This window comes from Lemur catta, chromosome 2, assembly GCF_020740605.2.
Source record: "Lemur catta isolate mLemCat1 chromosome 2, mLemCat1.pri, whole genome shotgun sequence".
NCBI lineage: Eukaryota > Metazoa > Chordata > Mammalia > Primates > Lemuridae > Lemur > Lemur catta.
In genome coordinates this window covers 133021834-133049789 of record NC_059129.1, presented here as the reverse complement: position 1 = coordinate 133049789, position 27956 = coordinate 133021834, and the positions used below count along the sequence as shown (strand labels likewise).

The following is a 27956-nucleotide window of genomic DNA, read 5'->3' as shown; positions in this document are numbered from 1 at the left end:
TAAACTCAAAGCATAACTACCTTTGCAGCTGAATGTGACTCGTGACTCCGGCGTGCAGGAAGTGAGCATCGATATGAAGTGGCTCCTAGTGGCAGTGTGGCGCAGGCTGGCCTTCCCCTGACTCCAGTGGCAGCTGGGGGCCTGGCCTCTCTCTGACAGGAGAACGTTGGTGCGAAAGCCGGCCAAGTGTCCATTTTGAAGACCGGAGGGACACACCCTGCTGGTGAGTGCATGTCCCCTGGCCATCCCTCAGTGTGGCCAGTACCATGCAGATGTCAGTCCAGGGGGTGGGAGCAGAGAGACGGACCCCTGGGGCAGGAGGAGGGTGGGTTAGACAGCTGTCCTCATCCTTGGGTGAGTATTATCCTGAACAATCTGATTCTCACACCCTAAATTATTTTACATGCTCAAATAAAAAAATAAGTACATTTAATTTGTTAGGTGAAATCCTTGCTCATTTTAGCAAAATTGTATGCAATTTCCAGATGGCTTTTGTGGGGGAAAGATTAAGCAGAGGAAGCTCTTCGGTTTAAGTAAAACCTCTGTGGCCTTTGAAGATATTTTAATGTTAAGAAGTCAGAAGGAATAGAACTCTTAGGCATGCTTTAACCTTGTCTCCATGTTCATGAAAGCATCTTCTAGACTAGATGGTGATTTGTGGGTGTCTAGTCTCCTGACTGAATGCAGGTCAAAAACTTCTGGCAGCATCTCTTACAAAGGCTCTTTGGCTTCGAGAAGGTCAGTGAGGAAATTGAACTATCTTAATCTGACTGCAGTGAAGACACTTCTGGCTCATTCCCTGCAGCCCTTAGAAACCTCAGTTGTGCTCCCCAAGAGTATGAAGTCCTCTCCAAGGCCAGGTGATGCCAACCCTGGAGGGCCAATACCTGCCACATGAATATGTTGGGATGTGGGATGTTGCTTTGGGATGTGGATTAGGGCTTAAATGCTGTGTGTACATCGCTAAATAACCCACAGCAGCACAGAAGAGCAGGGGACAAGTTTGAGGACAAAGCGAAAGGCCAGGCTAGTCCAACCCACGTTCATAGCAGCATTATTCACAGCAGTGAGAGGCAGAAACAGCCCAAGTTGAGGGATGAAAGGATAAACAAGGTGTGGTGTACACATACGAATGAATGTTACTCAGCCCTTTAAAGGAAGGAAACCTTGACACCTGCTACAAACATGGATAAAAGTTAAGGACATCATGCTAAGTGAAATAGGCCAGTGACAGAAGGACAGATGCTCTGTGATTCCACTCACATGGGGTACTATGTATCAAGTTTATAGACACAGAAAGTAGAATGGTGGTTGCCAGGGGCTGGGGAAGAGGAAATGGGGAGTTGCTGTCTAATGGGTATAGTTTTGCAGTTTCAGTTTTGCAGGATGAAAAGAGTTCTGGAGATGGATGGTGGAGATAGTGGCACCACAATGTGAATGTACTTAATGCTACTGAACTTACCCTTAAAATGGTTAAAATGGTAAATTTTATGTGATGTATATTTTACCATGATTTTAAAAAATAAAAAAATAGTTACAACCCCCACCCCTGCAAAATAAAAGGCCAGGCAACAAAACGCAAGTCCCATGGGCTGAAGTCTTCGCCTCTCTGTGACTTCCTCAAAATCTAACTGACAGCTCCGCTGAGGGCCTCTAGAGCTGAGCTGACCCAGAGCATTTCTGCCTGGGCTCCGTGGAGAGCTGGGGGCAGGACAACTTCCTCATCGTGGTGGCTGAGCTCTGCAGGCTGTTGTCCTAGATTTCTGTGGAGCTGGCAGAGGAGACCCGGGAGCAGACTTGAGTGACAGGCTCATTTTGAGGCTGCCATATGGGTGCACCCTGCTTGGTGGCGGCCATTGGGTGGCACCCAAGCAGCCCTGGGTAGTGCCCTCCACGGCGGGAATCGCCACCCTTGGGAGTCTGGTCTTTCCCATTTGCTAGCTGTGGGACCCTGGGCATGTCACCAAAGCCTCTCTTTTCCTCAGTTTCCTCACCTGCACCATGAATGAGGTAGCTCTTTCCACCTCCCAGGGACAGTGGGGTTTCCACTGATAATATTCAAGGACGTGTTTTATAACTATAAAATACTGTGCACATGGGAGCTACCGGTTCTCTACGCATCTTATTCCACTCCTTTTCTCCTCTTTCAGTTTCTCTGTCATTCTTTTCCTCAGGGCCTCTTCCAGTCAGAGGTTACAGACCTTTGGCCTAGGGGCCCTCACCTGGATCAGCTGATTCTAGAACTAACAGATCTGATCTGATTCCTCTAGTCCCACCGGTGAAGTTCCACCTCCCTTCCTTCCCTCCGTGCCATCTTGCCAGGCCGGCTCTAAGTCTGGATTCCACCTGAACACACCTCCACGCTGGTCTTGACTGCTCCCACGGGAAAGTGGTCTGTGCTGACCATCTGACACCTCGTGAGGCGACTGTGAAGATTTTCTGAGTGTCGCTAATCATCTGTCCTGTTTGTGACTTCCAGTCAAGATTGAGGAAGAAAACTGAAATGAAGTGGTTCATACTCTCACGTCTCAAAAATAGGAAGGAAAGAAAAGCAGCTGGCCGTGGTGCAGCTCAGAGACCATCACGTCGGAAGGGAGGGCTGTGGTGACCCGAGGCCTCAGGCTCCTGAGAATAGCACCCGCACCCCGGTTTCTTCCTTATTTAGTTTTAAAAGGAAATGAAGTTGATTTTAAAGTCTCAAAGGGGGGAGGGAGCCCCGGCAGTAGGCGAATTCTTTCTGTCAATCTTGTGTAAAAACAGCTCTCTTGTCCCACTCACACTTTCAAAGGTCTCCTCAGGAAAGGAGCCCTGGGCTGTGGCTGGAGGGCTCTGTGGGGCTGTCGCCTGGGCAGGGTCTCGAGTGGCCGCTCTCCCTGCCCCACCCCAGGCGAATGACCCTGTCTTTTCATTCTGGAAATGCTCGTGTCAGAATGAACATGAACTCTCCTTGTAGCTGTTCCTTTGTGACCAAAGAGAAGCCACCCGACCCAGTCGTATTTTAGTTCTTCTATTTCAGCAATAACAAGATGCTTCCTCCATCCTGAACACAGCTCAAAGTGGCCAGTTATTTTTGGCATCTAATGGTGGTCAGTGTGTGCCATTGACCGGCTACTGACGTTTACTCTGTTCCAAGCGAGCCTCATTTCCTCGCCTGTATCTACCCTGTCTTCCCCCAGGGGTCACGGGAGGCTCATGGAAGAGTCTCTATATGAGAGCGACATGGAAATGATGAAGTGCATTTTTATCTTCCTGTCGCCCATCACTGTCCTTCTCTTCCCCTCTCCCTTTAGTTCCCACCCTCTTTTCTTTCTCCCACCTCTCCTTCCCTGCCCTCCTCTCTCCTTCCAAACTAAAATGAGCGCTGCGGCACTTGCATGGCAGGTGGGGTGGAGGTGGCGTGTAGCAGGCTGCCAGGATTGGGAAGGCTGTGACGGTGGGGTCCCCCCTGGAGGACAGGCACTCTGGCAGAGGGAAGAGCCTGCGTAGAGGCCTTTCGGGGTCAGCCCCCGGCATGAGGCTGGTTGGCCAGGCTGTGTGAGCGTCCTCTTCCTCCATGGAGTTTGGACCATAGCTGACTCCCCGCCCAAGGGGACCATCTTCCCGAGAGGGGACTGGTCACGAGGCAGAGAGAAGAAGGTGAGGCTGGACTAGAGGCAGGTGGCCGAGAGCCTGGATGGTGGATCCGGCCTGACTGTGATGATGCCACAGAGTGTGACTTAGCCCTTGTCCCACCTGGGAAGCCGGGCCTGCCTGCCCTGCTCGGAGCTGTAAGGCCCCAGCCTTGCCCGGCCCTTTACAGGAAGATAAGCTGTTCCTCACCTGAGTTTTGAAAGCACATTTTTCTAATCGAAAGTATCGTGCTTATCTTCATGATTTATGGCTTGCCCGTTGTTTACATTTTTTGGTCTGTTTTCCTGAATCGATGGTGAATGAGTTGAAATTGGATTGCATATTATTTTGTTTTTATAGAGCTGGGGCCTGGCACAGTGCTGGTGCCAAGCAGGTGAGCAGTAAACGTTGGTCACACGAGGGAGTGGGTGAGCTGGGCAGTGGTGATGTGACTGTAAAGCGAGGTGCTTATGGGAAATGCCCAGGAAATAGATTATTGACCAATTGGACGTAGGAGTGAGGGAAAGAGAGAGTCAGAGGTGACATTGAGATTTCTTCTTTGGGTCTTTGGGGGGATGCCATTCAACGAGACAGGGAACCCACGGAAAAAATATTTGAGGAGGGAGCATAACTCTAGCCTTGGACATTTATTTTTAAAACATCTATTAAACTCCTCAGATATTCTGGGCACCATGCCAGGTGCTGGTGATTCTGAGGCAGCAGGTTGGAATATTTGAGTTATTCAGTCTCTGGGTAAATGACAATTCGATGAGTTGTAACAGAGGTGTGAACAAAGTGCCGTGGCAGATGACTAATCTGCTCATTCTGTCCGTAGGGTCAGGGATGGCTGCTCTTAGTGACATTTGAGCCGAATCTTGAAGTTTGCCAAGCCTAAAAGGGCATTCCAAGCAGAGAGGAAAGCATATGTAGCACTGCAGTGCTGAGCTGGGTGCAGTGTGCCCATAGTCCCAGCTGTTTGGGAGGTTGAGATGAGAGGATGGTTTGAGGTCAGGAATTTGAGACCGCGTAGCCGGCTCTGTGTGTGGCCTATAGACACACCACCATTCTCCTAGGGCCACAGTGCAGAAAGCCTGGTGTCTTCCCTCCCTCAGTCTGACCCTCTCAAGCCCATTTCCTCCTGCCCCACCCACAGTTCCGTCCTGCCGTCTTCACGACTGACGACTGCCACGAACTCCTAAGAGTCTCCTTCCTCGAGCCCATCTGGCTTGTAGCCAGTACTGTATTTCTAAAACAAGTCTGACCATGTCACTCCCCCGCTGAGAAATATCCTCTGACCGCCGCCCCACCCCCGTCCACCTTACCGTCCACCACTGGCCTGCCTGACCCTTTCTCTAGAGCTACACTGAACTTCTCTCTGCACTCTAAGCATTCCAGAATGTTCCCATCACTGTGCTGCTGCTTCTTTTTGTTGTTTTTGCTTTTGTTTTTGTTTTTAGATTGGGTCTCACTCTGTTGCCCAGGCTGCAGTGCAGTGGCATGATCATAGCTCACTGCAGCCTCAAGTTCCTGAGCTCAAGTGATCTTCCCATCTTAGCCTCCAGAGTGTCTAAGACTACAGGCATGGGCCACCACGCCTAGCTAATTTTTTAATTTTTTGTAAAGACAGTGTCTCTTGTTGCCCAGGCTGGTCTCGAACTCCTGAGCTCAAGGGATCCTCCCACCTTGGCCTCCCAGAGTGCTAGGATTATAGGCGTGAGCCGCCACCGAGCCTGGCCACATTTTTACAAATATCTTTAATGTCTGGGTTAATAGAAAACAGCTGGATTCTCATATCTGCTTCTGTATTCTGTATTCAAACTTTTGCAATATCACACAACACGTAGTCTCTAGAATATACCATCATACACTCACGAGAGGATGAGGGTGAAATAAACAAATTACATCTTAGCATTATTATGAAAATAGTTTTTACCTCACAGACTCTCTGAAAAAGTCCTGGGGTCCCTGGACCACACTTTGAGAACCACTAAAGTAGACACTTAGCAAATATCTGTTGAAAGACATCATTCTGAGTTCCCATAGCACTTTATTTAAATAGCATGGCTGGCATTTATCTTATAGATTTATAACTGTGTATGCTTGGTGCTCAGTAGGAGGTCGAGCCAGACATGCAGCTGTGTGGCCCACTGGAATACAGGGGCTGCTGGAGGGTCTGGGCAGGACCCCAACACTGAAGGAGGGAACAGAGAGCTGGAAAGGCTCCGGAGGAGAAGGAGGCCAAGTTATACAACCTAAGGGAGCCCAGAGTTTCAAAAAGGGGACAGTCCGTAATTTTTTTATTTAAAATAGCAAGCCAGGGAGTGGTCTCCAGTGTCCAAAGCGGCAGAGAGTTTGTATGAGGCCAGGACTGTGAAGATGCTGTAAGATTTGGCAGTAAGCAGGGGACTGGTGACCTTGGGGGCATTTTAGGTATTTCAGCAGTGGTGCCAGCCCTCAGTGGCCAGGGTAGAGTGGGAGGTGAACAGGTGGGGACTGTGACAGAAACCTCTCTGTCCAGGAGGCTGGCTGCGAAACGCCCTTTCCCTGCCAGACTGCCATTGTTAGATTTGCTCTGGCTTCTCCACTTCAGGGAGAGGCCCACAGAGAATGGCAAGCCAAAGTAGGAACCTCGCAGAGACATGTGAATGATGCAAAGGAGTCAAATAGGAGACTAAGGACTGAAGGTAAAAAGCAAGGTAGATGTGCAATAATGTTCATTGAGCATGATTTGTAACAGCAGAAAATAGAAGACAAATTTCCATTGTTTGACATATGGTTAAAGGCTGGAGAACATCACTCATTCATTCATCAATCAATACACGTAATGAGATTCAGCTGCAGTAGGCACTGTCCTAAACGCTGGGGACACAGTGAGCAGCAGAGCAGGTAAACTGGCATGGAAAGATTTCCAAAATGCATTTTTAATAAGAAAAGCAAGTTGCTAAGCAATATGTACAGTATGACATAATTTCTGTAAAAACAAAACAACCCTAAAACAACATTGGTGCGCATTAGACATGCAGGTAAATATGTAGAGAGAGTGCTGGAGAGATGCAAGCAAACAGCGGAGGACAGCAGAGGAGGCAAGGGGGCTTGGGGCATGGACGAAGAGATATTGTATCTTTTATTCTTTATGCTTCCACCTTGTTTGAATTTTTCGTTCACAGTAAATGATTATATCTGTATTTTTAAATGATTTTTGAAAGATGTAGCTCTTTGTGGGTAGAAAAGAGAGAGGGACCCAGTCTGTCCATAGTGTTCCTGTTGGTTGGGTCTTATTCTTCCTTTTGAAAGTGTCTGTGCGGCTGCAGTGCCCTTCCCGGGCCACCCCACGGGTGTGGGCCAAGCAGGGATGCCCGGATGGGAAGGCTCGAATTCGGGATAGCACCTTCTATTGCAGAGGTCCGAGTTAATTGCTAGGGAAGGCTGTGCAGCGCACAGAGCTGAATTTGGGTGGGAGCATTGCCTTTCTGGGAGTAGAATTCACCAGGGGCCTCTATTAGGCAGCTAGGGCTGCCAGAGCCAAGCTGTGGCCTGGGAGCTTAAACAAGGGGACTCGTCTCCCAGTTCTGGAGGCTGGAAGTCTGGGACCAAGGCGGCTGCAGGGTGTCTCCCTGCATCTTCACGTGGGGGTCCCTCTGTGTGCCGGTGTCCAAATTTCCTCTTCTTATAAGGACCCCAGTCATATTGGATTAGAGCCCACCCTAGTGACCTCATTTTAAAGGTCCTGTCTCCAAATACAGTCACACTGGGAGGTACGGGGTGGGGGGTAAGGGCTTCAACACGGGAATTTTGGGAGGACACCAGTGGGCCCATGGCCAAGCCTCAGAAACCTTTCTCCGGCCTGTCCCGAGTGCTGGGTGCCAGGCCGTGTGGCTGGTGTCCTTCAGAAAGAGCACTAGTAAAAGCAGCGTGGTTGCTCTTCGGCTCCCCGACCACACTGAGCAACTGCAAGTCCCCACGGGGACCGGGCTTGACGTGATTTCCTGGCAGATAAGGCCAGGAGGGAGGGAAGGCGCGCTCAGCTCGCCTCCCGCGGCGGGCGGCCGCCCGCAGGCCCCTGACGGTCCCCTCTCTCCGCAGCTCATGCCCGCGGTGCTCGGCCTGCAGGGAGCCGGGGGCAGGACCCTCGCCGGCCGGCGGGCCCAGCATGGAGCGGCCGAGCAAGATGGATTTCTTCCAGAAGCTGGGCTACGGCCGCGAGGACGTGCTCAGGGTGCTGGGCAAGCTGGGCGAGGGCGCCCTGGTCAACGACGTGCTGCAGGAGCTGATCCGCACCGGCAGCCGCCCCGGGGCCCCGCAGGCCCAGGCCGGGCCCCAGCTCGTGCCCCGGGGCTCCTGCGGGCTCCCCGACTCCGCCCGGCGCGGCCTGGGGGCAGCCACCGAAGAGGACTGCGGAGACCCGTCCAGCTCACTGCGACCCATAGTGATTGACGGCAGCAACGTGGCGATGAGGTAGCCTTCCTTCCTTCACCCTGGGCGGGGGCGGGGCCCTGACTCAGCTGCCCTGAGAACTGCCCCTCTTCTCTGCGGGTTTGGGGCCAGTGCATGGGGCTTTGAATCCTTGTGCCACCCTTAGTAGTCGTGTGGCCTTAAGCAAGTCACTTAACCTCTCTGAACCTCACTTTCTCCATCCGTATTGCTGGGATAAAACCTCCCTAGAGGGTAGTTGTGAGCATTGGACCTGCACAAAATGCCTAGGACAGCGCCTGACACAGACTAAGTGTTCCACAGGTGTAGCTGTTATTATATCAACGCAGAGGAACAGCCTCCTTCTGGGGAAGGCGGTGGGAATCCCCAGGAGTCCAGGCTCAGGTGTTGGCAGATGTGGCTCCTTGCCTGGAGTCTGTCCGTAACCAGCTGCGTGACTCTGGGAGAGCCATAGTACTCATTTCCTCTTCTAAGAAAGAGGCTGATAGAGCTCTCTTCTGCTTCTCTCAAGGTTAGGAGAACCAGGTGGGAAGACAGACTTGAATTGCGTGGGAAGACTTCTGCTGGGCTTGTGGTTGGTAGGCTGGAGAGAGGCGTCCGTGGCCCCCCAAGCTGCAGACGCAGCTATGTGAATATTTGTGTATTGGGATGCATCTGAGCATCGTGCTGAATTGTTATTCTGTCTCTCTTGGCTGAGCTCCCTGGAACGAAATCTCTGCAGCCTCCCCCAACTCCCTGCTGGGCCAGGCAGGGTGTTGCTCAAACAAGTGGGTTATTCTACCACTTGGCTTAGTTAGGAAATTGTTCACTCACAGATGTAAATACATGTGCTTCCCTTTTCAAAAGCTGAGTAACTCTCACCTGGAGGTGGGAATCCAGAAAAGCAGTTATCCATAACACCTGAATGAGTCAAAAGAGCATCCGAGAGTTTCCCTGGGGATTTGGGCTCACTTTGGACTTGGCATTGCAGGGCAGAAGTTTGGAGGGTTCAAGCCATGATGTCCCAGCCTCAGGGGCTGTTCCTGCACACTCTTCGTGGTGTGTACTGAGAGTGTTTGTTAAAACCAGCCTCTTCTCCTGGGCCTTGATTATGTCAACAGGTGATGGAGCCCTCTTTTCCCCCTGGGATTTAGGGGCTGGTCCATGGGGTCACTGTCACATTCTCACCCACGTCCTGTGTAGGCACCAGATAGGTAAGCCTATGAAATCCTGCTCAGTTTAAGATCTCTGGGGAGTTAAAGGGATTTTTAAGAATCCAGTAGATTCTAAGGTTCCTACTGGGAGGGATTGTGAGAGGGGTCCTGGCCTCTGTGTGATCTGGCCAAGGCACCTCTCTCTCTGGACATTGATAGGCAGAGGGCTTTGCATGTGAGATGATATTGCTTAAATCAAAGACTTTCCCAGTCCTGAGATTATGATTTCTGTGATTCCAAATCCCAACAGCAGAATGGCTATAGGGTGAAAAGACTATTCCAGGGGCCGCTGGAAAGTATCAGCATTCTCTCTTGGGGGACCAGGCATTTTTTAGGAATTGTCATAATAAGGTGGTAGATTTTCTTTTGATGGGAGTCTCTGTTGCTGCTTGGAATTCAGACTTAAACTACGTCCTCTATTTGCACATGACCATAATGTGTCCTGGGTAAATCTGCTAGTCCCATCTCTGCCCCCGCAATCTCCTACAATTATACCCAGTTTAATCCCTTTGTGTTCAATATGTGTGGGTTACAAATGGAAACCATCACTCAGACTTACTACGAAGAGTGTCTCAGAGCATAAATGTGTTCACACACTGGCTGCCTACAAAACAGATAGCTATGTGCATTCTGTGTGTGTACATATACGTATGCACACACATATCTATCTACACACACACACATCTCCACCCCTGCCCCCTGGATCCCAACTATTAGGAAAAAGAGACAAATTGCACAACAACCACCCAATCATGAGACTTAATTTGTCCCTTCCAAAGGTAAGTTCTGGGAGAGAGTAGGGATCCCAGGTTCCACCCATCCCCCACCCCTTCTACAATGGTGTCTGCCATGTCCTCCAAAGGGAGTTTCAGCAGGACACATATCCCTCAGGGTCTGCCAGATTCTCAGTCATGAAAGAAATTCAAGTGGGACCTCACCCTTTACAGGGAAAGGATGTCTGAAACCCAAAGTGGTGTCTTGTTATTATCTGTTGACCTAAAAATTCAATTAATCTCAGAAACATGGTTTCTGAAAATTCTCTTTCACTGAGATTTTGTAGTGTTGCAGACATTGCCATTTTCTGTTGTTTTTTTTTTTTTTTTTTTGAGACAGGGTCTCATTCTGTCACCCGGGCTAGAGTACAGTAGCATCATCATAGCTCACCGCAACCTCAAACTCCTGAGTTCAAACAATCCTCCTGCCTCAGCCTCTTGAGTAACTGGGACTATAAGCACAAGCACCGCATCCAGCTAATTTTTCTATTTTTTTTGTGGAGACAGAGTCTCGCTCTTGCTCAGGCTGGTCTCGAGCTCCTGGCCCCAAACAATTCTCCCACCTCAGCCTCCCAAAGTGCTAGGATTACGGATGTGAGCCACCGAGATGCACCTGGCCCATCTCTGTTTCTGAAGGCGATACTGCTTCACACACCGGCCGGCCCTGGAGTGGTGGGAGGAGCTTAAAGACTGTCCCACCCTGAGCAGATGAGAAGCACGTCATGTGCTGGCAGGAATATCCTTCATTGTGCCTGTTGCTGGCTGTGGCTCTGTCCCTTGGAGCCTGGGGTGGGCTTCTGGAAGCTCTGGAGAACAGTTCGTTTTCTTGTCTTTTCCATCTTCTAGAGACTGCCTGCATTCCTTGGCTCATGGTCCCTCTGTCTTCAAAACCAGCAATGGCCTGAAATGATGCATTCGATGTGGCATACATATGTGCATTTATGTGTTTCTCTGGGGGAAGAATCATTGCTTTCAATAGATACTTATATGATCTATGATCCCCAAAATGTTAGGAACCACTGATGTAGAGCAAGCAGTTACAGACAATGTCGTGTTTTATGGTCAGGGATTTTTTTTTCCTGTGCCTCGCTTGGGAGGCACTAAGCCACATGTCCCTGTTAGCACAGAGAATGTGAGAGTGGGCCATCAGTCCTGTATGGACCCTCTCAGTTGCACAGGATGGGACTTGATGGGCTTGGCCAAGGACAACACTGGTTTGAGTCAGACTCCAACCTCCACCAGTGTGCTCCCTGGCCATGCCACCACAGGTAGAAGTTTTTGTGGGCTTCCCTCCCCAATGCTTCAGATGGTTTAGCCCAAGGCAGTGTGTTGTGGCTGAACCTGGAAGCTTGGCTGCTGTTCTCTGGAGTTCTGCACAGTGGGTCACTATCCAAGTGCTTTCTGCAAAATGGGCTCTTTCAAGCAGGACTAAGGGCATCATCTACCATTTCCTAAGGGATATGTCAACATAAGAACTCTAAGTCGAAACAGGGAGAGCACATAACAGGGCCCGGGCAGCATATCTCATGGCTGCCCCTGTTTGCCATAACCCACATAGGACACCAGGGAGGTCAGGGGCAGGGGACAGAATGTGGGCACCTGTAGCTCAGGGCCATCCAATACGACTCCCTGTGACGAGAGAGAGTGCTGTACCTACACTGTCCTATATGGGAGCCACTTGCCATATGCGGCTATCCAGCACTTGAACTGTGGCTAGTGCAACCAAGGAACTGAATTCTAAATTTTATCTTTTTAAATTAATCTGAATTTAACTATGAAAAGCAACATGTGGTGAGTGGCTATTATTGGACTGTACAGCTCTCCCTTTTCAGCCTACCAGCTGTGTAGCCTCAGGAGAGTCATCTGACTTTAAAAAAAAATTTTTTTTTGAGACAGCGTCTCACTCTGTTGCCCAGGCTGGAGTGCAGGGATGCAATCATAGCTCACTGCAACCTCCAACTCCTGGGCTCAGGCGATCTTCTTGCCTCCCGAGTAGCTGGGACTATAGGCACATGCCATGACACCTTGCTAATTTTTCTATTTTTTATAGAGACAGGGTCTCCCTCTTGCTCAGACTGGTCTCGAACTCCTGACCTCAAGCTATCCTCCTGCCTTGGCCTACCAAAATGCTAGGATTACAGGCGTGAACCACCGTGCCTGACCCAACATGGTTATTTTACATATACTTGAAAGAAGTAAATACATTTTTCTTATAAAGGAATTTTTCTTCTTCTTCAGAGGTTCAGAGAGAGTAAGTAACTTGCCCGAGGTCCCAGGGCAATAGCGCCGGCTTGGATTCAGTGCTCTTTCCCATGTGGGTCCCATTTCTTCCGCTCTTCCCCAGTCCAGCCTTGGGAAGGGCTGCAGGGTGGGAGACCCTGACCTCATAGGCCTTTGTCCTGGAGCCACAGCCCTTCCCCTGCAGGGTGAGCCCTGGGCACGCCAGCTCAGACAGGACATGTGAGGCCTCCGCTCCCTCCTCCAGGGGCCCTTTGCAGGGCTGGTGCCAGGACCCGCTCCTGCTGCTGCCCGGGGGCTGGAGCTCCTTGCATGTGCATTGAGTGGTAGCTCTGGTTGACCAGCAGCCTAGAGACTGATTGCTACAGTCCCCACACCTTCAGGATAGAGGAGTGTGTGTGTGTGTGTGTGTGTGTGTGTGTGTGTGTGTGAGAGAGAGAGAGAGAGAGAGAGAGAGAGAGAGAGAGAGAGAGACGGGGTCAGCTTGGGTTACTCAGCTGAATACCTGAGTTGACAGACACCTGGCCCTAAGAAAAATGTCCAGTAGGTTTTTAAAAAGAAGGCAGCTTTCATTGAAAGCATATTAAATGCCGCATCATGGTGTCTGGGAAGAACCTGAGTTCTCATGAGCCAACTGTTGCAGGGTTTCCTTGCCTGGGCAGGCAGGCTCACCAGTGGCCAATCTGTTTTACATTCTATAGGCAAATTTAGAAAAGGCAGGATTTGAAGTATAAGCCTGGGGGGAAACCACCTGATAATTTCACATCCTCTTTACTGCCCCAGAGGAGGGTTTCATTTGAATGTGTCCTCATTTGGGAGGGTACAGGGCTTTTTGAGTTGTTGTTTACATTTTTAACACATTGACTGCCACACTAGAAAAAAAATTTTTTTTTCCTTGTGGCCACGGTGTTTTACTATGAAAATAGAATAAAAAATGTCAAAACCAAAATGATCCTTTCCAATTTAATGAAAAATTTGTTATTTTTTATTGTTTTCTGTGTGTGAGTTATATGCAACTTGACGAATAGTTCATATGGGTCCCAAGGTGAAGAGACGTGTGAGTTACATATGCTTCATGAGGCTCCAGGTTCAAAACTAGCGTGAGTTAAATACAACTCACAGGGCAGTTAATGTGTTAAACTCTTAGAAAACTCATCAGACTCTGGCATATTCTGGAGTATGAAATCTCCAGTGAAGAGAGAGTTCAGGCTTGAAATCATGCCTCTCTCAGTTTTCATCAGGCCCCTCTCCGTGGTTTCCCGTAGGTGGAAAAGACACGGGTGGGGGGTTTACAACTGGGCCCCTGCATCTCCTCTGCCTGACGTTAGCCTTGGGCTCCTACCTGTCTGCACCCGTTTCTCCTTTGAGGAGTGCACCCAGAGCAGGCCCTGCCCACCCTCTCTCTTCCCCCTGACTTGAGCTGGGCAGAGATCTCCTGGTAAGAAGAGTCAAAGCGTTTGCAGTTTAGCCCCAGACAGCGGTGCCCCTCACACCTCAGACCCCTCAGGAAGCATTGCTCATCTTCCTTCCCTCCCACCCACGGCCACAACCTTGCTCTTCGCAGGACTGTTTTGGCCCTAACTTCTGCAGGGGCCTCTTGGGCAACAACGGTGCAATGAGATTGTCTAGTTACTGTAAATGACAGGCTCCCTAACTGCCGCTGCCCCAGGCACAGTTGTCCTGCAGGCAAAATTTGCCTCCGGCACCAACCCACTTCCGCTTCCCACCCTTCTGTTATTTACAATGTCCCGTTTCCTCTTCCCAGTGCCTGGCGCTCAGTCTGCTGCCTGGCCCTGTTCTCAGTGCCTGGCGAGGAGGGTGGGAAGGGCCCTCCCCAGGTGTGAGCATCTTAACTGCCGGTCATTATTGCCCCCAAAGAGCTGCCATCTGGACCCCAGGGGCAGAGACTGGGAAGGGGGAGGAATAAATGGTCTTCGGGGAAACCAGGGAGGAAGAGTCTGCAGCCCAACAGGTCAGGCAGCCACTAGACCAGAGAGCTGGGCACGTCTCTTTGCTTCGGCTTCTGTAAGGGTAAAATGAGGACAAAGATCACTTCCTCAAGGGCTTGTTGTAGTGATTAAATGAGATGAAGTGTGCAGAGTGGCCTGGCAAACTGAACTCTCTAGAGATATTAAAAATGAGCTCCAAGAAGCGGGGGTGATGTCTCTTCTTAGCACTCAGCGCAGAGCCTTGTCGTAGATGTTCGTAAAGAGACCTTGCGCCCTGAGGAAGGCGCCGATGAGTGGATGCCCTTGGGCTACGCCTCCCCTCTGTACACCCGGGAGTGGGAGCCCAGCATCCCCGTGGATGCTTATTGCCTGCCTGGGAGCTCTGCCAGGGTTCAGTTTCCCTCCCTCTCTCCCCGCTGAACCCCCTCACCCCAAAGGTGTTGGGGATGGAAAGTTGGCTTTTGAATGGTTAAACACCATGTAATGAGTCCCAAAAAAGACAGCTTAATTAAGAAGCAATTTTTGAAATAATCATGGCAGTGATATTGTTTTCTTCTGAAATGACTGAAGATAGACTTTGCTGCAGTCAAGAGACGCGTGCGTTTGCGGGGTGCAGTGGAGGGAAGGGTGTCACCGGTTGTTCGCATTAGTGCTGGTCTAGAGGGTCGGGGGTGTTTTCATGAAGCAGCACCCTTCTGTTTTCTTCCTCCTTCTCTGCTAGATCTTTTCTGCCTCTTGTGTAAGATTGCCCTCCTCAACGCATGAGCAGCTGCTAAATCCCACAGTTCCACCAGGTGCGGCCCTGGGCCACTCACTTTCTCTCTGGGCAGTCAGGTAATTTTGTCCATGCTGTGGTTTCAGCTATTGCTTAAGTAGAGATGACCTACAACTTTTGTCACTCAGACCTTTCCTCTGAACCCTCGCTGTTTATTTAAGATCTCCACTTAGAGGAAATCTCAAGTACACAGTGCAATTGTGGCCAGAACCAGACTCGTGATCTTTCCCTCTGAAGCCTCTTCCTGTCAGCATTCCGTGAGTCAGTGATAGCTCACCATCATCCTCAATGCATTCTCCTCTGTCACCCCTATGTCAATGGGCCACTGCGTTCTGGAGATTTTACCTTCCAAATATCTCTCAAGCTCACCTGCTCTTCTCCTTCATCCACCACCAGCCCAGTCCAAGTCACTATCAGTCTTTGCTCTGGTCACTACAACAGCTTAGCTGGTTCCCTACACCTGCTCTTGCTCCCTTCCAATTTATTGTCCTCTGTGCTGCCAGAATTTTGAATCAAAATCACATCACGTCACACATATCTCCAATCTTAACGTCCTCCCATGGCTTCTCATTCCCCTTCGGGCCCTCGAGGCCCTCCCTGTTCCCACACCACTCTCTCTTCACTGCCTCTGCTGACGTCTTTGTGAAGTTGGGAAACCCAGTAACACATTACAACCATCTCTCAGGGCGAGAGTAATTCTCATCCATTTTATGTTGATCCTCGTTAGCTTCGGTTAAAGAGAGGATCTTGTCAGTTGGTCCTTGGAATGTATTCCCCTGGGAACCCGAGACCCTCATACCTATCACAGGCTGCATGGTTTTAGTTAAGGCACAGAGTTTGTGAATGAAAGAATGAACTGTCTTTAAAATGCGGGTTTGCCTGGCTCCGATTATGAGACTGTGATCCAGGATATTCCCAGGGGAAATCGCTCTTAGGGGCACTTTCTGTGTCTCTACAGATTTCTTTGTTTTCCCATTGTAGCCATGGAAATAAAGAAATCTTCTCTTGCCGGGGGATCCAGCTGGCTGTGGACTGGTTCAGGGACAGAGGACACACCTACATCAAGGTTTTTGTCCCATCCTGGAGGAAAGAACCACCAAGAGCTGATAGCCCTATTCGAGGTATGCTGGAGCAGTACGTGCTCAAGAGGTACCAAATACACCGTTTCTGGATAGCACAGTGGTAGTCACTTATCCATTTGGTTACTTGTTTAATGATGTCTGTCTTCTTTACCGCCCTGTAAGCTCCGTGACGGCACCGATGATGCCTGTCCACTGCCATGGCCCTAGCAGCTAGCACCTAGCATGGCACCTGGCATATGCTACCTGTTTAATACATAGTTGTGGAACAGATGAATGAATAAATTAGTCTTTTAGTGTGAATGATTAAGTTTCAAAAATAATTGTGTCTGATAAGTTTGAACACCTGAGGGAAGATTAGATCTGCATTCCACCCCTAATAGTATACAGGATTTGAAAGAGACATTTACTCAGTCCAGTAATATTTATTTACAGAATACCTAGTCCAATCTCTTCATTTAGAAAAAAAAAACAAAGAAAATAGTGGTTTATTTTGTTATTTATTTATTTTTCCTTAGAACAACTCATGACATGTAATTTGGTTTAAATAAACAGGATTTTGTTGTTTTTTTTTTTTTATTTGGCTTTCTTATACAGGTTAAGTATCCCTTTTCTGAAATGCTTCGGACGAGAAGTATTTTGGATTTGGGGATATTTGCCTTATACCTGCTGGTTGAGCATCCCTAATTCAAAAATCTGACATTTGAAATGTTGCAATGAGCATTTCCTTTCAGTGTCAGTTGGTGCTTGAAAAGTTTTGAATTTTGGAGCATTTTGGATTTTTGGACCAGGGATGCTTAATCTGTAAGAGGAGATCAGGTGCTAACTGCTGTTGGCATTGTTTCAGCCCAGTCAACAGTGTAGGGCTGAGCTCTTGGTGATTCTGGGAGGTTTCCTTGACTTTTTCCTCCAGGATTTTTACCAAAGGTTTTTGGTTTTGGTTTGTTTTAAATTCTATCAGTGGTTACCAATTTCTTTTTCCTTTCTCTCTCATTACTCCAAGCTATTCTTGCCTCTTGGATGCAGCATTTTCTTGAATATTTCTATGCTTGTATAGACTTAAAAATATTCTCTTAATTTCCACAAATTTTATGCAGTTTTTTTCTGGGGTCAGTTCTCTTTGTTCCTCTTAGTGTCTGTCTGTCAGAGAGCCTGTCTGTCTCTCTCTCATTGTCTTTTGTGTTGTTAGATTTTCCTCTCAAAAGTCTGGTGATCTTTGTCAGCTTTTATTGTGAACAAAGAACTAGACTGGTTAAATATACAGTCATATTTCGCTTAATGATGGAGATACCTTCTGAGAAATGTATCATTAGGTGATTTCTTCGTGGTGTGAACATCACAGCATGTATGTACACAAACCTAGTTACAGTCTACTACACACTTATGTTACATGATACAGCTTATTGCTCCCAGGCTACACACCTGTACAGCATGTCACTGTATTGAATACTATAGGCAATTGTAACACAATGGTAAGTATTCATGTATCTAAACATAGAAAAGGTACAGGAAAAACAGCATATAAGATAAAATGTGGTGCACCTGTACAGGGCACTTACCATGAATGGAGCTTGCAGGATGGGAAGTTGCTCTGGGTGAGTCAGTGAGTGAGTGGGGAGTGAATGTGAAGGCCTGGGGCATTCCTGTGCACTAGTGTAGACTTCATAAGCACTGTACGCTTAGGCTGCATTAAATTTATAAAATTTTTCTCTCTTCAATAATAAATTAACCTTAGCTTAACGTAACTTTTTTACTTTACAAACTTTTAATTTTTTTAACTGTTTGACTTTTTTATAATAATACTTGGCTTACTTCACAAACTCATTGTACAGCTGTACAAAATCTTTTCTTTCTTTGTATCCTTATTTTATAAGCTTTTCTCTATTTTTAATTTCTTTTTAACTTTTTAAACTTGTTGTTAAAAAATAAGACACAGACACATTAGCCTAGGCCTATACAGGGTCAGGATGATCAATATCACTGTCGTCCACCTCCACATCTTGTCCCACTGCAAGGTCTTCAGGGCAGTAACACACATATACCTCCCGGAGGACCTGCCTGGGAATGTTTTACAGTTAACTTTTTTTTAATAAGTAGAAGGAATATATGCTAACAATAAAAAGTATAGTATAGTAAATATAGAAACCAGTACCATAGTCATTTGTTATCATCAGCAAGTTTTATGTTCTGTACACAATTGTACGTGCTGTGCTTTCAAACGACGGGCAGTGCAGTAGGTTTGTGTACACCAGCATCCCCACAAACACGTGAGTAATGTGTAGCCCCACAACATCAGGACTGCTACAACGTCTCTAGGCGATAGGAATTTTTCAGTTCCATTATAGTCCATTTATGGGACCATCATCGTATATGTGGTCTGAAACATCATTATGCAGCACATGACTATATATGTGGGCAATTGCCTTGGGTTTTCTCTCCTAGCATTCAAACCTCTCCCTAAATGGCAGTGCTGACCATCTGTGTGGCTAGCAGTTTTCACTTTAGCATACCTGGCGTGGAGCAGGCAGGCAGCAGGGCACCTGCAATGCAGTCGTTTTCCATTGCAAAACGATGATGGTTTTATCTAGGAGGTCAGCAGCCACAGTGGGAGGCCTCCTCCTTCCTGTTTGCATCTGCACTTTCTTTATAGTGGTAGGGGTAGGGTCGGGAGCAGTGGCGTTCCATGCCCTTGGCATCAGCTGGCGAGTAGCTCACTTGTTAGCCATCCCGCCCTGCCTGACCTCCGCTCCCTCCCGAGGCTGGGACTGCCCTGCGACTCTGTGGGGACGTGGCCCCCACCTCCGCTCCAGCCTTCTGTGCATCCTCCGGGCTGTGGTTCCCTCCATGCTGTGGGACCAACATGACCCTATCTGCTTTCTGTCTTCCTAAAATCTGTCAAAATCCTGGGTTTGCTGTTGTTCCCAAGCTTATTTGAATGTGATTACGGACCCCCTTTTGTGCTTCTTTATTCCCATTATGTTGGGACTTTGAGAGGGAGGGGATAAATTCTCCAAATTAATGAGACAAAGACAATGAACCAACAGAAAGATGAGCTAAAGAGTGAGTAAGGCGTTCACAGAAGAGAAAACATAAATGGCCAGTAAACTTATGAAAAGATGCCAAATCTCATTAGTAACCAGAGAAATGCAAAATGAAACCACAGTAAGAGGCGATTTTGTACCCACCAGATTGTCAGCAATTCAAAACCCTGAAAATGCTACGTGTTGGCAAGGTTGTCTCATATGCTGTGCTGGGTATGGAACTTGGTATCACCACTCTGGAAATCAATTTGGCATTATCTTGTAAAGTGCCTTTCCCTACAACTCAGCAAGAGCCACTCCTAGAGCTATATCCTAGAGAGGCTCTTGGACTTCTGTGCCAGGGACTTGCAAACAAAACTAACAGCGGTGAGCGTATCAACACGGCCAGACCTCACAAACACAATGCAAATGAAAACAACAAGTTGCATAGTACATGTATAGTATGATTCCATTTGTGTGAAGTCCAATGTGCAGCCCCATTGAAAATGATCCTTTATTCATATGTATTTTTAAAAATAAAAGCCAGGGAATTATAATATAAACACAAAGTTCTAAACCTTGGGTTATCTTAAGGGAAGTGGAGAGGACTGCAAACTGGTTGGGGCAGAGGGGACTTCCCAAACACGGGCCACCTTCATTTCTCAAAGCAGGTGCTTTAGAGGTGACTTTTTTTTATTATTCTTGGTATAATAGATACATTGCGCACATTGTTTTTTTGGTAGACCTCTGTCACCCAGGCAGTGGTGTCATCATAACTCACTGTAACCTCAAACTCCTGAGCTCAAGCAAGCCTCCTACTAGGACCACAAGCATGCGCCACCACGCCTGGTTAATTTTAAAATTTTTTTGTAGAAATGGGATCTTGCTATGTTGCCCAGGCTGGTCTTGAACTCCTGGCCTCAAATGATCCTCCTGCCTTCGCCTCCCAAAGTGGTGGGCTTTATAGGCATGAGGTACCACACCTGGCCACATTATGTATCTTTTTAAAGTCTGGAAACCATGTCATAATGGAAAGGACTTAAACTTGGGGGAAGAAACAATTTATGACAAATTATCAAGAGTATGCTCTTCCAAATGCTGAGTAAATATTCTGTGTTAAAGGGATTTTTCCTTTCTTTGCAAGTCTCCAAAGGCAAAAACTAAGATCAAACAGCAGAACTTCCTGGAATGGGACTTTTAGCCCCTGATAAGAAAGCCCTTGTAATGTTTCTACCACCTGATACATAGTTACCTCCTTTGTAGCTTTTGCTAGAACTCTCACACACCTGAGCTTATTCAGTCTGCTCGTCTGCTCACAGACACCCTGAGATGGGTAAGGGAGGTGCTGTCACCCTCCTTTTATAAATGTACAACCTGACATTAAAACAGCGGTAAAGTACTGAGAAACTGGGGCTCAGCCCAGAACCCAGGCTGCAGATTCTTAGCCTTGGGCTCTTTCTATTACATTCTTGAGTCCCTCAGATCTGTCAGTTATGTGATGCTGCACCCTAAAGGTGTCCCGAGCAGACTCCTGTATGGTGGGGAAGAGAGACCCCTGGTTCCCAGCGAAGGGCCCATGCAGGAGCCTCTTCCAGGAGGATGCGGGACCTGTCGTCATTGCTGAGGCATTGCCGGGGTTCCAGTTAAAACAGGAATGCCTTTCTCCAGAAGGAGGCCCCTGTGTCTACTGGGGAGGGGCACGTAACCCTCAAACACACCAGAGCTGCGGCCGAAACCTTCCTTCTGAAGTGACTTTGCCTTGTTGCGTACCATCCTCTGCACCCCTGTCGTGGCAGGGGCAAGACAAGCCAACGGCCCTCTTTACTTCGGGCTGTAGGCAAATTCAGTGAATTTAGTGAAAGAAGTGAAAGCGATGGTGGGAGAAACTGAACCTCCTGCCCCTCATCTGACCGTGTGGGGAGGGGGGTGGGGGGTGTCCCTGGCGAAGTCCTCACCCACAGTCTCTGTCACCTGTGCCCGCAGAGCAGCACGTGCTGGAGCAGCTGGAGCGGCAGGCGGTGCTCGTGTACACCCCGTCCCGCAAGGTGCACGGCAAGCGGCTGGTCTGCTACGACGACCGCTACATTGTGAAGGTGGCCTACGAGCAGGACGGCGTCATCGTCTCCAACGACAACTACCGGGACCTGCAGAGTGAGAACCCCGAGTGGAAGTGGTTCATCGAGCAGAGGCTGCTCATGTTCTCCTTCGTCAACGACCGGTATGGGCCGGGCAGGGTCCTGACACGGAGGGCAGTGGGGCAGAGGCCACCCCCACTTCCAGGCAGAGGGGTTGGGGTCTGGGGCTGCACAGTCACCTCTGTCCCCCTGAGTCTCCCCTTTCCTGGCCAGCCTTCTCTGTGGGCACTTTCCCCGGCAGGGCTATTTTGTCCCTGACCTTGCTGTCCCCACGGCCACACATCTGACTGACTCACCACAAAGCTGCCTAGCAAATGGGCCAGGCATGTGCTTTCTTTAGAAATTAATACTTCAAATAAGAGCATTGAAATAGTCATCATGGAAAAAAATCTGCACTTTGTTGTGTTGCCTTTTACTTATTTCAGGTTTTGGGCTCTTTTTAAAAACATTTTTTTGAATTACATATAGGATTGGGAAACAGAATCTTTTCTTTTGGGCTGTAAAGATCTTCACCTGCCTGGCACTGAGTCTGTCTCCCGACCTCAGTGTTGAAATTTCCAGAGAACCTGGTTGGCTCATCTCGTGCTGGGCGGTCCCCACCCCCACCCCAGGCCAGGTTCACCCCGGACCAACCAGCCACGGCTGCGGGAGGAGAGCGGCCTCAGGGCCACAAGCCCCCACCTGACAGCAGGTGCTGGGTGAGGCCCTCAGCTGAGCTAAGGTGGGAGGAGACTGAGGGCAGACACTGGGAGCCGGGCAAGGTGGTTCTGTGTGGGACAAGGCGGGGAGGGCACAGAAGGTTGGGACATCACTCCTATTCCAGTTTCTATTCCAAGCAATGACAGCTCAGCCCTCATTCTGGGCTGTGACTAGCTCTTGGGAACCTGAACTGAGACAAGCTCCCGAGCTCTCTGAGGCAGAGACTCTATCTGTCTTTCGTGCCATGTCCCCAGCATGCCTGGCACATAACGGGCAATAACTAGTTGTAGATGAATGAATGAGTGAAAGAGTTGCATGGACGAGTGAATGAATGGCTGCGGCCCTGGGGAGGGGGCTGGGGAGGGAGGAGAAGGCATGTGGTCTGGGCCCAGGCCACCTGCACACGACCCAGCAGTTCCTGAGCCTGAAGCCAGGGAAGCAGTGTGGTGCTGTGGAAACAGCTAGTGCTTTGGGGCAGGAGGGGAGGTTTCCAAGTGAGGCCCTGCCACTTGCTGGTTGTGTGTCCTGGGGGAATCGCTCAACCTCACTGAGCTGATCATTCTTCATGTAGAAAAGGCATTAATAATATTACCTCTGAGATTGTCGTAAGGACTAAAGAGAACTGTACCCCAGAAATGGTAACAGTTATTCCCAGGCCAGACCAGGACATGCTGCCCCTAGGAGTACTATCGTCCCCACTGCCACCTGCCCCTGCAGCCATGGAGGTGCAGCTGCCCTCCTGAGCCCCAGGGCAGATGTTTGGCAGTGGTACCCTGCAGTAGCCCCCATTGTCATTTCCAGATCTGCAAGGCCAGCAGCGCTCACTGTCCAGCTTCGGCCTGCAGGAATTGGCAAGTTTGTAACTGTGGGTTCCAGAAATCCTCACTGAGGACTGATGGATATGGCTGCCTCTGGCCTGGCGACAGCCCGGGGCCGGGGCCAAGTCCTTTCGATGCACTGGCCTCGGCTTAGGGCCTGCCAAAGGCCCCCCAGAGGCAGGGCCTGCCACCCGCCTGTGAGCAAGGGCACCTGCCCCGGCGCCCCGGGCACGTCCACAGGGCCCTCTTGGCACAGCTCCTGCTCCTGGGAGAGCAGGAGGTGAAGTCTTTGGGAACTTTTAATAACCGCAGTGGGCGGCTCCCTCGCTTCTTGGTCAGGGCCCAGCTCTGAGAAGCCGGCAGCGTAGCTGGGAGCTGAGCCACGGTGGCTGCCCTGGCCCAGGACTCACCCAGCTCTCCGCATGATCTCGGACTCTTAGGGGAACACCAACCCACAAAGAGTCTGCCCCCCATTTAAAATCCACAACTCCTTAGCAGAACCTTAGCATGACCTGGAAGTGTCTCTGGGAACAGAAGGATTCATGTAAAATGGATCTCACCAAACAAGGGGAGTTTTCTTTCCAAAGGGTTTAGTTTTCCCCTTTGGCCCTGAGCACCGTGAGCTGCTCTGCCTCCTTGTTAGGGCTCAGTGCCAGCGAGGAGGGAGGGGGCAGGCAGGGGGCAGGGCAGTGTCAGAGTGACTCGTCCAGAATAAGGGCAGCCCCAGAAACAGACCCAGCCCGTGCCCGGGTTAGCAGAGGAGCAGGTCGCGTGTGCCAGGAGGCGCTCTGTGCAGAGGACACCTGGCAGCCGCTGCTTCACTGATTCCCCAGCAGGTATCTCACTGGCTCTGCACATACTGATCCTTCCCCTGCATCTGCTCAGAGCTGTGTTTGGTGTGAGGTGAAACAGGAGAAATGGGACCTAAGCCTCCAGGGGCTCAGTCAACTCTGAAACCTCTGGAACTATTTGTTAGCCCCACGGAGGTTTCTAACCTTCTGTTGAGGACAGTGGGAAGCCAGGAGAGCCCTAGAGCGATTATGCTTCAGTTTTCCTGGATACAAATCACCTGGCAAGTTGTCAACATGCAGATTCCTGAACAACTTCAGATTCTAATTAAGCAGATCTGTGTGCAGCTCTGAGACTGCATTTTAACAAGTTGCTAGATGATTCTGATACTGCTGGCTTGAGCCAGGCAGGAGGAAGAGGCCCAGGGCTGTGCTGTGCAGCCGCTTGTGGGAAGTTTGGTGTGAAGGGATGGTTTTGCCTGCCTGGTGCTCGCTGGGTGGCTCAGCCTCCTCCCTCCCTCCAGGTGCCAGTGGTGAGTCCCAGTTGGTCTTGCAGTTGCCCCCCTGTGCTTATTTTCCAGGTTCATGCCTCCCGATGACCCCTTGGGCCGACACGGACCCACCCTGAGCAATTTCCTGAGCCGGAAGCCAAAGCCCCCAGAGCCGTCCTGGCAGCACTGCCCCTATGGTGGGTACCTCCCGCCCAGGGCTTCCTGGGCCCTGTTCAGGGCCTTGTGCAGGACACAGGGGCACAGTCGAAAGCGCTGGCCTGGTGGTCAGCAGCCTGGGTTCTCTCCCAACTTCTGCCCTGAACCAGCTGTGTGACCCTGGAGAGGTAACTTAACCTCTCTGGACTGCTGTTTCCTGACAGGGTTATTGTAAGGATGAACTGACATCCTGGATGGCTGTTGCAGAGGGGTGTTTGCTAGGCCCTGGCACAGGGGTCCCACTCAGGGCAAAGCCGTGTCTGAGAAGCAGGGGGCCGTGTGCAACCCCAGCTCCCGTTCTCAGTCCCTTCCCCTGGCCCCGGCATTTCTGTCCTCACCCTGCCCCCCTGTGGCCCCCTCCAATGGACTGTGGTCAGTGCTCTCCATGGAGAGTTTAGGATTTTATCCCAGAGCCTCCAGGATGCCAGCCTTCTAGCCAGCTTGTTCACTAACTTGTTTTGGCAAATTATTTGATGTCCCCAGGCTTTGGTTTTTATGCTTACAGAGGTTCATTAAAGCCCTGAGTGACATTCAGAGTAATTTCTTGTTAGAATTAAGGTGACCACACATATATTCAGATTGGCCCATCTAGCCCCAGTTCACTCTCAGAAGTGCAGGGGTTTGGATGGTAACGTGCTTGATCATTTGATCATGGCTCTGCCAGAACAGTCTGCAGGGAGAGAGCAATGCTTAGCAAGCGGGGACTGGGCAGTGGTGGAAACTGAGGCGGCACTGGGGGGCACAATCCTAGGCCATGAGCACCCACTCCCCACCACTCCTCCCCAAGATCGGCCCTATCTGCAGGGTCCCTGGGGAAGTGGAGGCTGAAGGTCATCAGATCAGGAGATTTGACCCCAATCCCTGGTCAAAGGGAGTTCCTGGACCGACACACACTCTGCCGACCCTGGGGTTCGTGTGCCCAGCGCACCCGCGCCCATGCCGCCCCCTCCTGCGCACTCTCTGGGGGCCTTCGGGCGGCACAGCCTCTCCGCGCCCCAGGTCTCACGCCGCCCTCTCTGCCCTGCCCCTCCCAGGCAAGAAGTGCACCTACGGCATCAAGTGCAAGTTCTACCACCCGGAGAGGCCGCACCACACGCAGCTGGCGGTGGCCGATGAGCTCCGCGCCCAAACGCGGGCCCAGCCGGGCGCTGAGCAGCAGCGGCCGCCGAGCACCCGGGGCGGCCCCGCAGGAGCCCGGCCGGGGCCCCGGGAGCCCGGTGCACGGAGCCTCCCGCCCGCGCCGCAGCCGGCGGACCTGGCCGCCCTGCGAGGGAGCTTCTCCCGGCTGGCCTTCAGCGACGACCTGGGGTCCCTCGGGCCGCGCCCTCTGGGCCCCGCCTGCGGCCCGGCGCCCGGGCTGTGCGGGCCCGACTGGGTGCCCAGCGGCGCCCCGGCGCCCCGGCCCTCGCCATCCCCGCGGGCGAGCAGCGCTGCCACCTCGGGCCCGCCCGGCCCCCCGCCCCTGCCCGGGCCGCAGCTCCAGCCGCGGGGCGGTCCCCGGCCCAGGGACCTGCACGGCGACCTGCTTCCCCCGCGCAGGCCGCCCGACGACCCGTGGGCCCGCCCCCTGAGCTCCGACCGCTTTCCGGGCCGCTCGGCCTGGGTGGAGCCGGCCTGGGGCCGCGCCTGTGGGGGACCTTCGGGGTACGCAGCCGCGGACGGCGAGGGAGACGCGCGCGCCCGGGCGCGCACCGCGCTCTGCAGCGTCTTCCCGCCGGAGCAGGTGGACCGCGTGATGGCCGAGTCCCCCGACCTCTCCGACCTCGCCCGGCTCATCCTCCTCCTTGTGCAGAGATGCCAGAGGGCCGGGGCGCCGCTGGGGAACCCCTAAGGGACTGGCTCACGCCCCGGCAAGGCATGGCTCCGTCTTGCCTTGCAACTCGGGCGCGAGGGTGGGTGGTTGCCAGCCCGGACCTGAGTCAGCCCACGTGGCTGCCCCTTTTCTTTAAAGACGGTCAGGGAAGCCTGCTTCCTCTTCCTTGATGGCACTTGATGATCATCACGGAGGCCTGGGCCTGCTGCGGGGAGGTCCGCCCACTTCTGTGGAGGGAGTACTTCTGGGGTGGGGGAAGACAGTTCCCACTGCAGCTCCAAGGGATTGTCCTAAACAGCCTGTGACTGTGTCAGGCTGTAAGTGGAATCCTCCAATGGGCCACGAAATCAATTTGTGGGTCACCACCACAAATACAATGGACTAGGACATCTCAGAGCACACCCTGCACAACCAGGCCGAGTATGAACTCTTGTCATCTAGCCCTGTGAATCCCACACCCTTGGTAGCCATGTAAAGTTAATGTGGGTCGTGGCCAAAAGTTTGACAGAGGCTGGTAAATGGTCTTGAATTTCATTGCATCAAATGATATTTGAAATATGCAGTCAGGTGGCCAGGGGAGGTTGGGTATCTGGAAGTCTTCATGTTAGCTACTGCTAACCTTGCCCACCAGGGGAGCCCAGCCTCGACTATTGCTCTGAAATTGTGTGCCTGGGCCTGGCTGGGGATGAGTGGCAGGGCACTTTGTCCTGAAGGCCTGCTTGGGGGGGTCTTCACCCCCTTCATGCACACACACCCCAGACCACACAAATATCACATGCACACACAAGGGCACACTCACACAGGTACACACCCCCCCATAGACACATACATACTGCTTGGCTCAGGGTCAAGTACCTCTGTTTTTCCAGCCATTCATCATGGCAGTTTCCAGAACAGGCCTTTCACTGGGAACCTTCAAAGCCATTCCTCACGCTATACTGGGGCAGGTGTCTGGACTTTTTCTGGGAAACCCGCAGGTGGGTCAGCAGAGAGCTCAGGTGAGCTCAGTCTTGGAGGTTTATTGCCACGGTCTGGGTGCTGTTTCTTCCAGCCAGCCAGTGCTTCGAGTGCTGGGGAGAAGGGGCCCACCCATTTGTAATGGCCAAGAAGTGCAGTGATGCTGCGTGGACCCTGCATCCTCAGAGGACCCTGGTGTCTCCAGACTGCATCCAGCCCTCCAGGCTGTGCCTCATTTGTTCACTAGGGGACTTGGGAGCTCCTTTTAGGGACAGTGCGAGGCACCTCCCAGGGGAAAGCCAGCCGCCAGCAAGAGCAGAGGGAAACTCTTTGCAGTTTATTTTTAGGCACAGTCTAGGGGACGCCTCAGGGAGACTGTGTTCCCAGCTCTTTCACTCATGGTAAATGCCGCCCCTGGGAGAGCAGCGATGTCAGTCTTTCCCGGACTCCTTTAATCTTTTTAAACCAGATTCTTAGCATAGTTTGAGCCAGAGCTGTTCCTCTCCTTTTCTTTCCCAGAGAGAACACCGCACCCACAATTTTACCTTATTTTGGGACCTCAGTCCTGAAGAGGGCCCGGTCTTTCTAGATAAATTGGATTTTCCTTGTGATGTGTATTTTTTTTTTCCTTTTGACAAGACACGCTTTCTGTTAGAGCTGCTTTTTGCTCTCTGGTTTTTCTCCTTATGTGGAATCATTGCATAGCTGATTGATTTACCGTTGTAAATGTTTAAACTGCTTCCTCTGAGGACAAGTTTGAGTTTTAGTAAGCTGTAAAGCTATTTTATTTGGTTCACTGTGATTAAGACAAGTACAAAAGAAAAGTAAAGAAACAGCATATTTGAAGTGTTATCCCCTTTGGAATTTTTCCAAAGTCTTAGTATGTCTTTGTGACACAAAAACATGGAAGGGACAGGTAAATGAATGTTCCTAGTTGCATAGCTGTTACTGTGCTCCAAAAATAAATCACTT

At 50.7% G+C, this 27956-nt stretch overlaps 1 protein-coding gene across 1 annotated transcript; it reads left to right on the top strand.

Moving 5' to 3' along the window:
• Window positions 1-27956, top strand: ZC3H12D (zinc finger CCCH-type containing 12D). Its single transcript, XM_045544554.1, has 6 exons — window positions 1-223; window positions 7693-8064; window positions 15950-16089; window positions 21051-21285; window positions 24089-24195; window positions 25249-27956. Exons 2-6 carry the CDS (start codon window positions 7760-7762, stop codon window positions 26043-26045), a joined length of 1584 nt encoding a protein of 527 aa, XP_045400510.1. The 5' UTR covers window positions 1-223; window positions 7693-7759; the 3' UTR covers window positions 26046-27956.